The 16,879-nt window shown below is 49.6% G+C and overlaps 1 protein-coding gene across 1 annotated transcript in view; it reads right to left on the bottom strand.

Moving 5' to 3' along the window:
- Positions 1–949: 949 nt before the first annotated feature.
- Positions 950–16,879, bottom strand: part of LOC311312962 (ATP-binding cassette sub-family B member 6-like) — a gene marked incomplete at both ends in the record, with an annotated part of 41,490 nt that continues 25,560 nt past the window's right edge. The window contains 5 exons of the mRNA XM_084442970.1: positions 950–1,433; positions 3,700–3,768; positions 5,496–5,590; positions 6,149–6,261; positions 6,592–6,766. Of these exons, the coding sequence (XP_084299096.1) occupies positions 950–1,433; positions 3,700–3,768; positions 5,496–5,590; positions 6,149–6,261; positions 6,592–6,766 (936 nt within the window). The remainder of the gene's footprint in view (positions 1,434–3,699; positions 3,769–5,495; positions 5,591–6,148; positions 6,262–6,591; positions 6,767–16,879) is intronic.

The following is a 16,879-nucleotide window of genomic DNA, read 5'->3' on the forward strand; positions in this document are numbered from 1 at the left end:
CCAGTCCAGTCTCCCTAGCAGGGGCCAGAGCGCTCAGTCCAGTCCAGTCTCCCTAGCAGGGGCCAGAGCACTTGGTCCAGTCCAGTCCAGTCTCCCTAGCAGGGGCCAGAGCGCTCGGTCCAGTCCAGTCTCCCTAGCAGGGGCCAGAGCGCTCGGTCCAGTCCAGTCTCACTAGCAGGGGCCAGAGCGCTCAGTCCAGTCCAGTCTCACTAGCAGGGGCCAGAGCGGTCGGTCCAGTTCACCTCAGCTCCCAGGTTCTGGTCAGGAGAGCAACCTCTCACCCCAGTGACACTGCATCCTGTATGCATCACATCCTAGTGTTGAGGCATATATCAATAGTGATATATATCTATATATCTATATATCTCATATATATATCTCATATCTATAGTGAGAATGACTTAATAGTGATCCCAACACAGCCAACCCCCCCCCCCCCCCCCCAATCTATAATTTCCGTAGCCCCTCACAACAATGAATACTTTGTGTAATCTAAAAGGGAAAAACAGAACAAGTGTGTCCTCTGCTCTGTAAATATGTTTGTCCTGTACTGCTTAATGACTGTATGAAGTAACATGGTTTAAACAATCCTCCTTTTCTGTGTATTTTAAAGTATAACTTGTGTAAGCAGATGTACATATTGGGAAATAAATTAAATTTTGTACATACAGTAGGTATGTTTGTATTTATTGCGATGTACTTGAACGGCGGATGGCTGTAAGTGTTCACGTATTTCGTACTGTAAGCAGACGAGGTGTTGATGAATAAAACACTAGATTCAGTGGTGATGACGCAGCATCAGTCTGTTTTTCACTGTTTCTTTTCAAAACACACACTAGGGAGGAATACGAGCTGCCTGAGGGAACGGGAGAGGCCATTGGTGGTCAGAGGGAGGGTCCTGGTTCTTCTGTGGTCGTTCTGTGTGTTCAGGGTCCTGGTTCTTCTGTGGTCAGTCTGTGTGTTCAGGGTCCTGGTTCTTCTGTGGTAGGTCTGTGAGGTCAGAGTCCTGGTTCTTCTGTGTTAGGTCTGTGTGTTCAGGGTCCTGGTTCTTCTGTGGTAGGTCTGTTTGTTCAGGGTCCTGGTTCTTCTGTGGTAGGTCTGTGTGTTCAGGGTCCTGGTTCTTCTGTGGTAGGTCTGTGAGGTCAGAGTCCTGGTTCTTCTGTGGTAGGTCTGTGTGTTCAGGGTCCTGGTTCTTCTGTGGTAGGTCTGTGTGTTCAGGGTCCTGGTTCTTCTGTGTTAGGTCTGTGTGTTCAGGGTCCTGGTTCTTCTGTGGTAGGTCTGTTTGTTCAGGGTCCTGGTTCTTCTGTGGTAGGTCTGTGTGTTCAGGGTCCTGGTTCTTCTGTGGTAGGTCTGTGAGGTCAGAGTCCTGGTTCTGCTGTTGTTTCAGCCACATTGTTGCATACAGACCTCCCTGAGACAGCAGCTCATCGTGCCTGGACAGAGAAAGAGAGAGAGAGAGAGAGAGAGAGGGAGGGAGGGGGGCAGAGGGAGGGAGAGAGAGAGAGGGGGAGGGAGAGAGAGAGAGAGGAAGGGAGAGAGAGTGAGGGAGAGAGAGGGAGGGAGGGAGGGAGGGGGGGAGGGAGAGAGAGAGAGGGAGGGAGAGAGAGGGAGAGAGAGAGAGGGAGGGATGGAGGAAGGGAGGGATGGAGATATTCAATGCTGGTTTCCAGTTAACATCACAAGCTCCTTAAACACAAAGAACTTTAACTGAATTTTGTACTTGGGTGTCCTTGTACTTTTTCTTTATCACTAGATCAGGTTCTTAGAAGCTTCTTTAGAAAGAGAAGCTCTAATGAGTTCTGGCGAGTAGAAGTACACTTGACTACCTACGCTGAGTGCACTTATTTTAAGTCGCTTTGATTAAAAGCGCTAAATGACTGTAATGTCGTGTAAATAAAAACACTCGGGCAAGAAAAGAGCTCTCCAGACCCCCTGTCAGTTCGTTAAAGAGGCGTTTCTCCCAGTGGAAGACAGGCTGTCCTCATAATGGAGTATCACACTGGGACTTGCTCTTAGGACCCTGGGACACTCAGGAAAGATCCTGCTTCAAACGCTCACTAACTTCAAGACGTTCAACGTTGAATGAGTAGAAACCTGATTGGTGGGTTTGTGTGTGTGTGTGAGGGGGGAGGGGGGGGGGGGGCATCTTTTCTCAGACAGCTTTTTGAGGCATTCTTGTTAGTCCACCAACACCTGTTGGGGCAGGTGAGGACAAGACAAGGTGGTTTTAATTCAATAAATGGCCGTTTTCTGAAGGCCCTTCCCTGCACTTCCTCTCCTCCCCCTCCAGAGATATCCATCTTTGTGTGTGTGTGTGTGTGTGTGTGTGTGTGTGAGTGAGTTCATGGGTGTGTGTTTAGCCTGAGCAGTCCCTCCGGGTTAAAATGTGTGTGTGTGTGTGTGTTTACATCACAGTGTCAATCAGAGTTGAATGGTACTGGGAGTGGGGTTACATCCCTGCGCCTGCAGGGGTACGGATGTGTGTGTGTGTGTGTGTGTGTGCGCGTCTCTTCTCGTAGACGGTGTGTGAGTGTTCCCTGTGACCAGGCAGACCCTTGCCTTGTCCCCTACGGTCCAGTGGTCTCTCTGTGCGCCCCGGGGCGGTCACTCCCTCACTAATGGTCTCCGTCCATTCACCTGGCTCACCCACAGGAAGCCACACTCAACTGGCCCATGCTGCCTTTGATATAGGAGCTGTGGCGTTAGACATCCTTCTCACACACACACACACACACACACACACACACACACACACACACGCGCAAACACACACACACACGCGCAAACACACACACACACGCACACACAGACACACACACACACACACACACGCAAACACACACACACACACACACACACGCGCGCAAACACACACACACACACACACACACACGCGCGCAAACACACACACACACACGCACACACACACACACACAGACACACAGCCTGAGGTCACTGCTGATCCGGAGATAACAGAACACCACCACTCAAGACACACTTTCCTTCCAGCCGGCCTCTTGTTCCCACGCAGACCTGGCTGCCTCTCAGACCTGGCTGCCTCTCAGGACGCTGCCTCTCAGACCTGGCTGCCTCTCAGGACGCTGCCTCTCAGACCTGGCTCCCTCTCAGACCTGGCTGCCTCTCAGGACGCTGCCTCTCAGACCTGGCTCCCTCTCAGACCTGGCTGCCTCTCAGGACGCTGCCTCTCAGACCTGGCTCCCTCTCAGACCTGGCTGCCTCTCAGGACGCTGCCTCTCAGACCTGGCTGCCTCTCAGGACGCTGCCTCTCAGGACGCTGCCTCTAAGACCTGACTGCCTCTCAGGACGCTGCCTCTCAGACCTGGCTGCCTCTCAGGACGCTGCCTCTTAGACCTGGCTGCCTCTCAGGACGTTGCCTCTCAGGACGCTGTCTCTTAGACCTGGCTGCCTCTCAGGACGCTGCCTTTCAGGACGCTGCTTCTCAGACCTGGCTGCCTCTCAGGGATGCTGCCTCTAAGACTTGGCTGCCTCTCAGGATGCTGCCTCTTAGACCTTGCTACCTCTTAGACCAGGCTGCCTCTTAGACCAGGCTGCCTCTCAGGGATGCTGCCTCTCAGGACGCTGCCTCTCAGACCTGGCTGCCTCTCAGGGACGCCCCTCAGGTGTGGATGAGGTCCATGACGTGGCGCCGGGTCGTGTACCCGCGCTGTAACTACTCACCTCCCTCTCTCCGCTATCTGACCCGCGTCAATCACCAGGATCTGGTCAGCGGCCACGATGGTGGACAGTCTGAAACAAAAACACAACGTAGATGGCAAACGATACAACGATACTGTACAAAAAGTGACTCCCGTCAGGTGCTGCCGTACACACGTGTATGACACACACACACACACACACACACACACACACACACAATCCCCTTGATCTTCAAACAAGACAGGGCGACTGTATTGATCCCAGATCAAAGTTGATCCTCAGTATCAGTATGAGCGGATGAAAGTGGGATCAGGCTTGTAGCGCATGTAAAAACATTCTTGAACGCAATCTGTAATAAACTTTGACGCATTTTGTAATAAGTTGTTACATAATAATAATAACCTCGGTTATTACAGAATGCGGGTGTTGCACTTTTTTTTTAATGAAGAAAATGTAAGAATTTTGGTGCATTACAGTATGTAATCACCAAAATGGATGTATTTGATCTGATCACCAGGCGTTTCCAGCGCTCAGTCAGAGAGACACGACCAGAGAACGGCACAGAGGGACGACGAGAAACAAACAGATCATTAAACCAGACGTGGGTCACGAAGAGAGAGAGAGAACACTGGGGTTGAAAGAGAAGGACAGGAAGGAGGGGGTGAAAATAAGAGGGGGAGGGGGGGGGCGGGTAGAGAGATTGCAAAAACGAGGAGGAGGAGAGAAAAAAGGACAAAGGGGATGAAGAAAGAAGTCAAGAATCAGTAGGAGAGACGGAGCACAGATGACAGGATGCAAGAGTGTTGATCTGCCTCGTAAAAATACACAAAAAAAACATGTTCAAACATTATGTTTGCCTTTGGGAGAGGTGAGCTACCAGACACACACTGACACCTACTTCTTCAAAGAGAACTCTACGTAGGGACACTTTGAGGACATTGGTTTTAAGGCTTTAAGGACACGCTGATGCATTTAATCAGGGGTCCGGACCGTCCACAGATGGCTCTATTGAAGACTGTGAATGGATGAGTTTATCTGCCGGATCAGACGTCAGGGCTTTGGAGCTGCTGAAGAAAGCATGTCTGACACCTTCTATGGTGCAATGCTCTGGAGACACAGATATAAGCCTAGACCCTCTCTCTCTCTCTCTCTCTCTCTCTCTCTCTGTCTCTCTCTCTTTCTCTCTCTCTCTCTGAATGCTCTGGAGACACAGATATAAGCCTAGATCCTCCCTCTCTCTCTCTCTCTCTCCCTCTCTCTCTCTGAATGCCCTGGAGACACAGATATAAGCCTAGACCCTCTCTCTCTCTCTCTCTTTGAATGCTCTGGAGACACAGATATAAGCCTAGATCCTCTCTCTCTCTCTCTCTCTCTCTCTCTCTCTCTCTCTCTCTCTCAATGCGCTGGAGATACAGACATAAGCCTAGACCCCCTCTCTCTCTCTCTCTCTCTCTCTTTTTCTCTCTCTCTCTCTCAATGCCCTGGAGACACAGATATAAGCCTAGATCCTCTCACTCTCTCTCTGAATGCTCTGGAGACACAGACATAAGCCTAGACCCTCTCTCTCTCTCTTTCTCTCTCTCTCTCTCTGAATGCCCTGGAGACACAGACATAAGCCTAGACCCTCTCTCTCTCTCTCTCTCTCTGACCACCCTGGATATAAGGGCGCCAAGATATCATGGCCCGTCTGTGAAGGTACGGTGTGACCTCTCTCTCGGCGAACAAAAGCGCCGTCTCTCCTCATCTGAGCAGCTGCCCGGCACACGGGGTCATGTCATTTGGACAGGAGGAAGGGTGGGTCTGGCTGGCCTGATCACCTGTGAGCCACTACGATGGTGGTCCTGTTGGAGCAGACTTTGGCCAGCGACGCCTGGATGTTGCGCTCCGTCTGGGTGTCCAGTGCAGACGTGGCCTGAGGCGAAGAAAGGAATCAAAATAAATTAATTTTAAAGAAAGCATAATAATGGATTTTGAAAAAAAAAAATATATATATATATATGGTCAATGACGTACAGTATAAGGTTTTCAAAGTAGCAAAATTCTAAAACTTAAATTACACTTCCCTAAAAGGATTTTTTAATGATCATTAGTGTCAGCGAGAAGACAGACTAAAAACCGTGGTTACAATAGTTATGTAGCTAATGTTAGCTTGCTAGCTACTGTATCTACAGCAGCTAGCAGCAGCTAATGTTAGCTTGGTGATATACAAGCTGTGGCCATCCAACAACACAACACATCCTCCCTGTACCTCATCCAACAATACAACACATCATCCCTGTACCTCATCCAACAATACAACACATCCTCCCTGAACCTCATCCAACAATACAACACATCCTCCCTGAACCTCATCCAACAATACAACACATCCTCCCTGTACCTCATCCAACAACACATCCCTCCCCGTACCTCGTCCAACATCACATCCTCCCTGTACCTCATCCAATAACAGAACACATCATCCCTGTACCTCGTCCAGTAGGATGATGCGGGGGTCCTTGAGGATTGAGCGGGCGATGGCCACTCTCTGTTTCTCTCCCCCGCTCAGCTTCAGACCCCTCTCACCCACCTGGGTCTTATAGCCTGGATGGAATAATACCACCATCATCATCATCATCACCACCACCCACCTGGGTCTTATAGCCTGGATGGAATAATACCACCATCATCATCATCATCATCATTATCATCACAATCATCATCATCATCACCACATTCATCATCATCACCATCATCATCATTATCATCACAATCATCATCATCATCATCACATTCATCATCATCATCACATTCATCATCATCATCGCCATTATCATCACATTCATCATCATCATCATCATTATCATCACAATCATCATCATCACCATCATCACAATCATCCTCATCATCTTCATTGTCACGGCGGTGTCTGACCCTGAGGCAGAGACAGGATCTTTTCGTGGATGTCGGCAGCGAACGCCGCCTCCTCCACCTCCCGGTCGCTCGCGGTGACGCGTCCATAGCGTATGTTGTTGAGGATGGTGTCGTTGAAGAGAACGGTGTCCTGGGGAACCACGCCCACGTAGGAGCGCAGGGACACCTGGCTCACCTGGATCAGAGCAGGGCCACACAGTCAAACACCTGGTCTGGAACATCCTTGAAAGGAATGTTCAAACCAGGCCAGGTCAAGCCTGGCTTATGTGCGTGGCTGGCTTGTTTCTGTTCAGGACTGGTAGGATGGAAGCTAGTGATGCCACTGAAATAGGTGTGAATTGATATGACATGAAATAATGTCTGATACATTAAGATGGGTCTTGTCGCCTGGACACATCAGTTCCAATGCTTCCAATGCTAATCCAGCACAATAAGAGCGGGATAGCCAGTTAGCTCATGAGATTAATGGTAGGGGTCAGTGGCTAAAGACGTTACACCGATGATAACATAAAGTCATCCCCATCGGGTCTTGAACTCGGGGAGTTCAATGCTCTCGCCACTACTCTACTTGTGCAGATGATTTAGATTTTGGTGTCCTTGATTTCGGTGTGCTGGGACTACTGCCTCTTGTGGTGCCAACAGAGAAATGCAGGCCAACATTGTCCGCAGTAACGGAGGGAGGGAGTGATAACTGGACAAACGCTGTACTAGGTGCGCTGGCTTACAGCCACGCACAAAAATGAACTTTCAGAAGATAAAAGTCAACTATAATTTCTTGTCAGCTCTGTTGTGAGTTACTGTTTTTATATATTTATTTAACGTTTATTAAAACATGAAAAGCCATAAAAAAACATTCTCTTATTTACAATAGCGGCCTGAAGGTTCTATCAGTCACTCCCTCTCACTGCCAAAACTCACATGAGGGATCCAGTGGTGGGCAGATGCTGCTGGGTACTGCCAACTGCCTTCAAGAGCTGGTGAGACTTAAGCTCCGAGTGGATTCATTACTCAAATACATCAACATCTAGAGCAGAATATGGGACACTACCAAGCACTGTATGTACTGTGTGGGAGCAATGCATGCCTACAGAAAGGTGCCCAGACACTCTGACACATGAACACGCGCACACACACGCACATGCGCACACACACACGCACATACACACACACACACGCACACGTACACGCAAACACACACACACACAGGCACATGGTTTAAATCGATGTCTTCCCCCTCTCCTTCTCATACTGAGCTGGACACATTTCTCCGGCTCCATTACCTTCTCACAGTCCCACATGCTTCCAAATATAGACACTTCTAGCTGAATTAACAGTAATTTCCTTCGGACCGCAAGAATGCCGTTCCTGAAAATGTCTGTCCTCCAGAACCTGACCACAACTGGACTCATCAATGTTAGCAGTCCGACTCTGGTCCAACTCTGGTCCATCACTGTGCTGGCATCCAGGCGCTCCCACAGTCGGGTCCAGCGAGCCGATAGCACATCCCTCCCCGGCCAGGATGGGTCAGCGGGGGAGAGACCGGTTCTACCGGTCCAGGTCTGAATAGGAAAGCAGGTTCTTATCAGCTGTATTGACGTTGCTCATAAAGACCTGGGCACACTACAAAGGAGGCTGGGGGAGGATCTCTCAAAGGTCAGCATTTGGCCGTCCGACAACACTCGGTCTCTGCACCTGGGCAAAACCGTATCCATCCCGTTTGGATTCAAACCCAAGCTGAGAAGGCCTCTGGGCTCAGGGGCTCCAAGGTCATAGAGGCTAAAAAATAAAAAAAATAAAAAATACCTTGGTCTGTATTGACGACAGAGGGAGAGAAATGGTGTTACAAGTGGTGGAAAAAGTAAATGCCAGAACCAAATTGCTGTCCAGAAAGGCTAATCTCTGTGACAGAGACAGCCTAAGGCTTCTGGCAAACTTCCTGGTTCAACCACACTTTGATTACGCCAGTACGGCATGCTATGGTTAGCCTCGTGAGACCATCCTGATGTGGCTAGCTCACCTTGGTAACTCGCCAATCATAGTCTGGATACTCCCGATAAAAGAAAATGTTGAGCCCGATCGGAAAACGATCAGCTTTGTTTCTGAGGAATTTGAAATAAAAACAGCTACGCTGTGCGGGTTTATGACAGCGAGGGGTGGTTGAGGTTCACGAGAGACCTTTTCAGATTTTTTCCCGATGGTTCATCCAATCACCTGCCAAGTAGTTTTGAAAGTGCCCGCCCTTTTCCAAACAGTTTCCAACAGAGAGTTCCCAGATGGTTATGCGAACCATCTGGCACGTCAGGTTATGGTATGGTGTGTTGACGGCCTAAAACAAAAGCTACATGTAACCCAGAACCCCCTGGTTCGGGTGATAATGGGTTTGGTTCCTTGGGACCATGTAGGGAGGAGCCAATTACAGGAACCCTTACCTGGCTACCTGTGGAGGCCAGCGTGACAAAACGGAGTGTCAATGGTTCACAGGATAGTCAATGATAGGGCCCCAAATTAATCGCCAATAAGAGGATGGCAAGGAAAGAGTGACTGGGAGTATTTTAAGCGTTCTTCGCCATGTCTGGTGTGTCCTACCAGTTCTGTGGACCCGCTGCTAAAACCCTCTCACTTCCAACACCAGATGAGGAATCAGATCCCTCTTTGAAGTCTCACTTTTTCCCCCTTTGTGTTTATTTTTGACTGTTTTGTGTGTGTGTGTGTGTTTTACGGGACTCTTAATTCAAAATCTTTTCATTGTCCGCTTATTACTTCATGTTGGTCTCAGATGTCTTTCCTCCTTAAGCTAAGCTAATCCGCAGCAGACTGCGCTAGCTAGCTGGGTGAGGGACGCGGCTCGCTGCTGCCATATGACCTACGCTACGTGACGGTGATGTCAGAGGAACTCGCAGAAGCCCGTTGGGTTAGCTCAGTTGGTGGAGCGTGAGACTCTTAAGCTGTGTTCGGAATCGCTCCCTCGTTCCCTCACTCCCTATTCCCTATATAGGGTTCACCATGTAGTGAACTACCTAGGGAACGGAGAAAATGTAGGGTACATGCACTGTTCCCTGGAAATCAAGGTGAATTGTGGGTAATAAATAGTGGACTATATAGGGAACGAAAATTCCGTGGAGAATTCGGACACTACAATCAAGGGCGTAGGTTTGCGTATGGACGGTCGGGACATGTCCCTACCAACATTTTGGGAGGCCCAAATTGTCCCTACCAACTTTTAAGCAACCTTGACCGTACCAATTATTTTGCATTATAGATATTAGACCGTTAGCCTACCCCTCCTCCTCCTGATTGGCTCATTTTTCTGAGATAGATCATTGCATTTTTCAAATTTTCGCTTGATCTGAAGAACAGCCTTACAGACAGACGCTGACAGCAAGCCATACAGTTGTGATTCTGACAGCCATTTAGGTAGGCTACATCCACCACAATGTCGCCTCCCCCTCTGAAGAGGATGAGGGATATCAGGAGCTTTTTCTCCGCAACTGTAAGTAACGTTAGCGTTAGCTAGGTTAGCTAGCTGCTGGTAAACTAAGTAGCTAACCTTAGGCAGTAGCCACATGAAAACCAGCTAGGTTGGTGCTAGCTAATGTTATCTAAACTAACATCACTTGTCTTTCCATTGTGGCAAATTATCAACCGGTGATATAAGCTGGCTAGCTAGCGAACTGATGGCTTCTATCATCCTGTAACATTAGGATAGCAGCAGCCATTACATTATTATACATTAGCTGCCCACCAGAGATTTAATTGAATAGGACATCATGGCGTCCTCACAACTAATGACCGTAAGTGTCCGCAATGAATACTAGCCGATGGGCTAGCTATAGCTTTGTAAAACCAGGATTGTGGAATTTCGCAATTGGTATTGCCTACTGTCTGGTATTTTGTTACTCCCCCAATGGACAGATATATCAATTTATGAATTGAATGTCAGTCTAAAAATCCAATGAAAATCTCAATTTTAATCAAATCATTTTTATGCATGAAACAGCAGCATTCGTGAGAGAGAGAGAGTGGACGGACGCACAAGCAACCAAGAGAGAGAGAGAGAGTGTGGAGGGCAGCAGCAGCAGCAGCAAAGGTCGAGAGAGTGGAGGGACGCAGCAGGCAGGATGTGATACAGTAGACTAACAACATTGTATTAGTATTATTCAATTTCATAAATATATGAATATATAAGAGCTTTAACCTCTCGTCCCCAGCAAAAATTGTGTATGCAGGCTACACTGTTATATGGTCCCTACCAATGTTGAAACCAAACCTACGCCCTTGACTACAATACCACGATACCACGCTTCTACGAGCTCTCCCGCTTCTGAGTCGGACACACTAACCGTTGCGCCAAGAGGCCGAGAGGGACGTCCATCTTGGAGTTAGTGCTCCTTTAAGGAGTGAGTTTAACCAACCACCACCATTATACCTGGGACACAGTCATTTTTACACCTGTCACCCTTTCTGATTGAATTCTATTATACGAAGTGCACACAAGTGGAGTACCAACATTCTCTATAAACCTTCTGCAAGTGCTGTGAAGGAAGCTTCCAACGTGACTCGACTTGGGTTCCGCTGGTGCTGGGATTCATCCTCACACTGCTATCCTCATTTCCTCCTGAGGACAGCCTTGGCTGGTTATCTTTCATTTTCTTTAATTAGATTTTTATTGTGTTTTGGTATTTACTCAGTGTGGGTCATCTGGGACTGATGGAGCAGATGGAGAAACCACCGACCAAAAATGTGTGTGCTGGGAGAGAGGGAGGGAAAGAGAGAGAGAGGGAGAGGGAGAGAGGGAGAGGGAGAGAGAGAGAGAGAGGGAGGGAGAGGGAGAGAGGGAGAGAGAGAGGGAAAGAGAGAGAGGGAGAGAGGGAGAGAGAGAGAGAGGGAGGGAAAGAGAGAGAGAGAGAGGGAGAGAGGGAGAGAGAGAGAGAGGGAGAGAGAGAGGGAGAGAGGGAGGGAAAGAGAGAGAGGGAGAGAGGGAGAGAGAGAGAGAGAGGGAGAGAGAGAGAGAGAGAGAGAGAGGGAGAGGGAGAGGGAGAGAGAGAGAGAGAGAGAGAGGGAGAGAGGGAGGGAAAGAGAGAGAGGGAGAGAGAGAGAGAGAGGGAGAGAGGGAAGGAAAGAGAGAGAGAGAGGGAGAGAGGGAGAGAGAGAGAGAGAGGGAGATAAATACTTTTTTTCCACAATACGAAGTATCAGAGTGCTGGATTGACTTTGACAGAACACAATTCTAATACATGACCAATATAAAACAGTATTCGTCTCTTCACACGGCTCCCCCACTGGCACACTGGGAGCTGCAACCGTTTACTCACAAGGCACCCAATGGCTCCTGTGAGGAACTAACTACCCATGTGTGCCTAACCTGAAACAAATGCAGGTACTGTATACTGTAATATCTTGTTTACAGGAAGCCTCCGCAGCCTGGTCTGCTTAACACTTCACAGAGCTGTTCTATGGACTCAAAGGGCCTTCGGTACCAAGGGCCAAGCGCCTTTAAATGCTTGCCTATTTGAAACTGAACTCAGCTTAAGGTTTTGCTCCTCAAGAAGAACCATAGTCAGAGGTCAAGGTCAAGACCTATAGTATGGTTTGAAACAAGAGACAATGATAGCTCGCTGAGATAAAGGCAAGAATTGGACTCGGGGAGCACACGCATACCTCAAGGTTTAATTCTAGGCTTACTCATAAACACTGTTATATGCTAGTAATTATAAAACAACATGTCACTAGTCACACATGGAACCTTTATTACACAGGAGGTGACTAAGACTATTAATCAGCGTTCGTTTAACACAAGTAAATTAGCCTGACGATCAGTATCTATGATTAACGTAGCTACATCTGCGGACTGGGAGCCAGAACACTACCCAGTAATTGCTTCCACTCACACACTTCCCCTCTTGTGACACACGGATACTCTCTCCTCACCTGTGGCTGTCGGTAACACAACCACAACCCACAAGGCTGATTCGGGGCCTGGTTTATGTTGGCTGTCTGTCTGAGGTCCTGCAGCCTGATGCTAGCCTGATGCTAGCCCGATGCTAGCCCGATGCTTGCCCGATGCTAGCCTTCTAGTGCCACGGGCTATTAAAATTGTCTAGCATGCTAGTGTGGTGATGTGCTGTGGTTCCCACCACACTGTGATGTCTGCGGATGTTAGCCTAGCCTAGCCTAGCTTAGCGGTGTGTTCTGAGGGCTGCCACATGTGTTGGGGGGGAAACATGTGGTCCATCAGCTGTGATTGAGCCCCTCTCCTCAGGCTGCTAGATCAATCAGTCCCAGCAGGCTGCCTGCTCCGGCGCGCTGGCAAAACAACTTTGATTCTCCACCATCAAAAGGCCTCTTGTAATTCCTTTGAAAATAAACGTTTATTACCCTCCAGCGTTTGTCTGACATGAAAATGTTAAATACTTCCCTCGCCTTTTATCTGCGGGCCTTGTTACAATGTCAGAGCCCCTCAGCTGTTTTAACCACCTGCCACTTCCTCTCTGAGCAAGTTTGGATGGATGGATGGACGGACGGACGGACGGACGGACGGACGGACGGATGGGCGGACTATGATGTTGACTGAGCCCTGAGGGCTTGTTACTTTTCTCATTACTTATGTCCCACTCGGCTTCACCTCAACAGACTCAAGTCAATCAGTTAAGCACATAAACTAAGCATATCAGCATAGATAAACTTGACAGATAGGAACTAGTGTAACCAAGTTGAGTTGGTTAAAACCCACCCCCCAGTATATATAAGGCCTACCTATTGATAGCTGATAGAGGTCACGGACTGCCCAGAGACATAAGACGGAGCTCCTGCTACTCGTGAGACCCATCCTGCATTGTCCTCACCCGGCTTCCTGACTGTGCAACTGAGACCGCGAGTGTCCTGTTACACGTCAGCTCCTGCTCTCAAAACACAGACTCGCAGGCGTCTAAAGTGCAGCGTGCGGAGACTGACTCACTGACCGGTGAAGGAATGAACACAGCCCTGGGTGACAGGAGAGGCATCAAAGAGACACGGCTGGTTGACACCGGCCCAGCCCTCTCAGACATCATCCATACCCCTCCCAGACATCATCCATACTGGCCCAGCCCTCCCAGACATCATCCATCATGTCCCAGAAGGAAATGAGCTGCTGAGAGAGAGGCTGACAGCCTCTCTACAGTCTCTCTACAGTCTCTCTACAGTCTCTCTACAGCCCCTCTACAGTCTCTCTACAGTCTCTCTACAGCTCTCTACCCTCTACAGTCCCTCTACAGCCCCTCTACAGTCTCTCTACAGTCTCTCTACAGCTCTCTACCCTCTACAGTCCCTCTACAGTCCCTCTACAGCCCCTCTACAGTCTCTCTACAGTCTCTCTACAGCTCTCTACCCTCTACAGCCCCTCTACAGTCTCTCTACAGCTCTCTACCCTCTACAGTCGCTCTACAGCTCTCTACCCTCTACAGTCCTTCTACAGCCCCTCTACAGTCTCTCTACAGCTCTCTACAGTCGCTCTACAGCTCTCTACCCTATACAGTCCCTCTACAGTCCCTCTACAGTCTCTCTACAGTCTCTCTACAGCCCCTCTACAGTCTCTCTACAGTCCCTCTACAGCCCCTCTACAGCTCTCTACAGTCCCTCTATAGCTCTCTACCCTCTACAGTCTCTCTACAGCCTCTCTACAGTCCCTCTACAGTCTCTCTACAGTCTCTCTACAGCTCTCTACCCTCTACAGCCCCTCTACAGTCTCTCTACAGTCTCTCTACAGTCTCTCTACAGTCCCTCTATAGCTCTCTACCCTCTACAGTCTCTCTACAGCCTCTCTACAGTCCCTCTACAGTCTCTCTACAGTCTCTCTACAGTCTCTCTACAGCCTCTCTACAGTCTCTCTACAGTCCCTCTACAGTCTCTCTACAGCCTCTCTACAGTCTCTCTACAGTCTCTCTACAGTCTCTCTACAGTCCCTCTACAGCCTCTCTACAGTCTCTCTACAGCCTCTCTACAGTCCCTCTACAGTCTCTCTACAGCCTCTCTACAGCCCCTCTACAGTCTCTCTACCCTCTACAGTCGCTCTACAGCTCTCTACCCTCTACAGTCCTTCTACAGCCCCTCTACAGCCCCTCTACAGCTCCCTACCCTCTACAGCCCCTCTACCCTCTACAGCCCCTCTACAGTCCCTCTACAGCTCTCTACCCTCTACAGCTCTCTACAGCCCCTCTACAGTCCCTCTACAGCCCCTCTACAGTCCCTCTACAGCCCCTCTACAGCCCCTCTACAGCTCTCTACCCTCTACAGCTCTCTACAGCCCCTCTACAGCCCCTCTACAGCCCCTCTACCCTCTACAGCCCCTCTACAGCCCCTCTACAGCTCTCTACCCTCTACAGCCCCTCTACAGCTCTCTACCCTCTACAGCCCCTCTACAGCTCTCTACCCTCTACAGTCCTTCTACAGCCCCTCTACAGCTCTCTACCCTCTACAGCCCCTCTACAGTAGCAGGTAGCCATCCAGTCATTTTAATTGGCAACTTAAAATGATTGGACACATTAGTTACAGTCCTGCGACTTCGAGACTGCCACTGCGAAATGTATTTCATTTTAGTGTCAGAGCACTTTATTTATTGATTGCTGTCGGGATGTAATGAGAATCGCAAAAAATATAACAAAAAGCCAAACCGCACCTTTAAAGGGGTAGTGTGCTATTTTGAATATTTAGCCTTATTTATGGGGTTAGGCTGATGGGTACGTGTGAAAACCCAGTATCGGCTCTCCCACTCTCCGTGAGATCCACCAATATGGACGCACCCCAACAAAATTTTACAACGGGGTAGTGCCTTGATCCCTTTGTTTGATCACGTCTGGAGTGGACAATAAGCAATGACGCATAGAAGACTATATTCACTGGTTAAATTCCTGCTAATGAGCTATTAGCATGACAAATAAGCACTGAGCCCAGATCAGCGTCTAGAAACAGCTTCGCTCTCCTATGCTACGGTTTGTCAGGTTGAGTCCAGCATTAAACAGAACCAGGCGAGAGAGCTGTGCCGTTGGTCTCACACCTGTGAGAGGTATGTAGAGTTTAGGTCATTCTCACCGAAGTAGGAATGCTCTTATGCTCTGGAAGTGTGACAGTATTTATGTGGAATCTGATCCCAACATGTGGACCTGCTATGAACAGAGATAATTTACTCTCACACACTCCCTCTTTCCATTTCCATAAGTATCTTTCATTACCTTTCTCTCTCGCTCTCCCCCTCTCTCTCTCCCTGTGTGTGTGTGTGTGTGTGTGTAATTACAGTGCTCTCTCGAGGTGTAATAAGAGCTCATAGATGCATGCGAGGTAGGGGCGTGCGAGGTAGGGGTGTGCGAGGTAGGGGCGTGCGAGGTAGGGGCGTGCGAGGCAGGGGTGTGCGAGGTAGGGGCGTGCGAGGTAGGGGCATGCGAGGTAGGGGCGTGCGAGGTAGGGCCGTAATGCAGCTGCTCCAGGCAGGTTTAGTGTGGATTCATTAATTCAGAAAAGGAAAGTAAACCCAGCAGAGAAAACAGCAGGAGCTCAGGAGCACAGGAAGAAACAACGAAACTGAGGCAAACTACTGGGACGATAACAGAGGAAAATAAGACAAAGTGGCGCTGAACATAACGAGACAGAGGGGGACTAGAGCGGGACTAGGGTCCAGGAGTGAGGGGACTAGAGCGGGACTAGGGTCCAGGAGTGAGGGGACTAGAGCGGGACTAGGGTCCAGGAGTGAGGGGACTAGAGCGGGACTAGGGTCCAGGAGTGAGGGGACTAGAGCGGGACTAGGGTCCAGGAGTGAGGGGACTAGAGCGGGACTAGGGTCCAAGAGTGAGGGGACTAGAGCGGGACTAGGGTCCAGGAGTGAGGGGCCTAGAGCGGGACTAGAGGGGGACTAGAGGGAGACTAGAGCGGGACTAGGGTCCAGGAGTGAGGGGACTAGAGGGGTCTAGAGGGGGACTAGAGGGGGACTAGGGTCCAGGAGTGAGGGGTCTAGAGGGGGACTAGAGGGGGACTAGGGTCCAGGAGGTAGGGGTCTAGAGCGGGACTAGAGGGGGACTAGAGGGGGACTAGAGCGGGACTAGGGTCCAGGAGTGAGGGGACTAGAGCTGGACTAGAGCTGGACTAGAGGAGGGCTAGAGGGGGACTAGAGTCCAGGAGTGAGGGGTCTAGAGCTGGACTAGAGGGGGACTAGAGGGAAACTAGGGTCCAGGAGTGAGGGGTCTAGAGGGGGACTAGAGGAGGACTAGAGGGGAACTAGGGCACATGAGTGAGGGGGACTAGGGTCTAGGAGTGAGGGGTC

This window comes from Borostomias antarcticus (assembly GCF_949987555.1).
Source record: "Borostomias antarcticus genome assembly, chromosome: 9".
Classification (NCBI taxonomy): Eukaryota; Metazoa; Chordata; class Actinopteri; order Stomiiformes; family Stomiidae; genus Borostomias; species Borostomias antarcticus.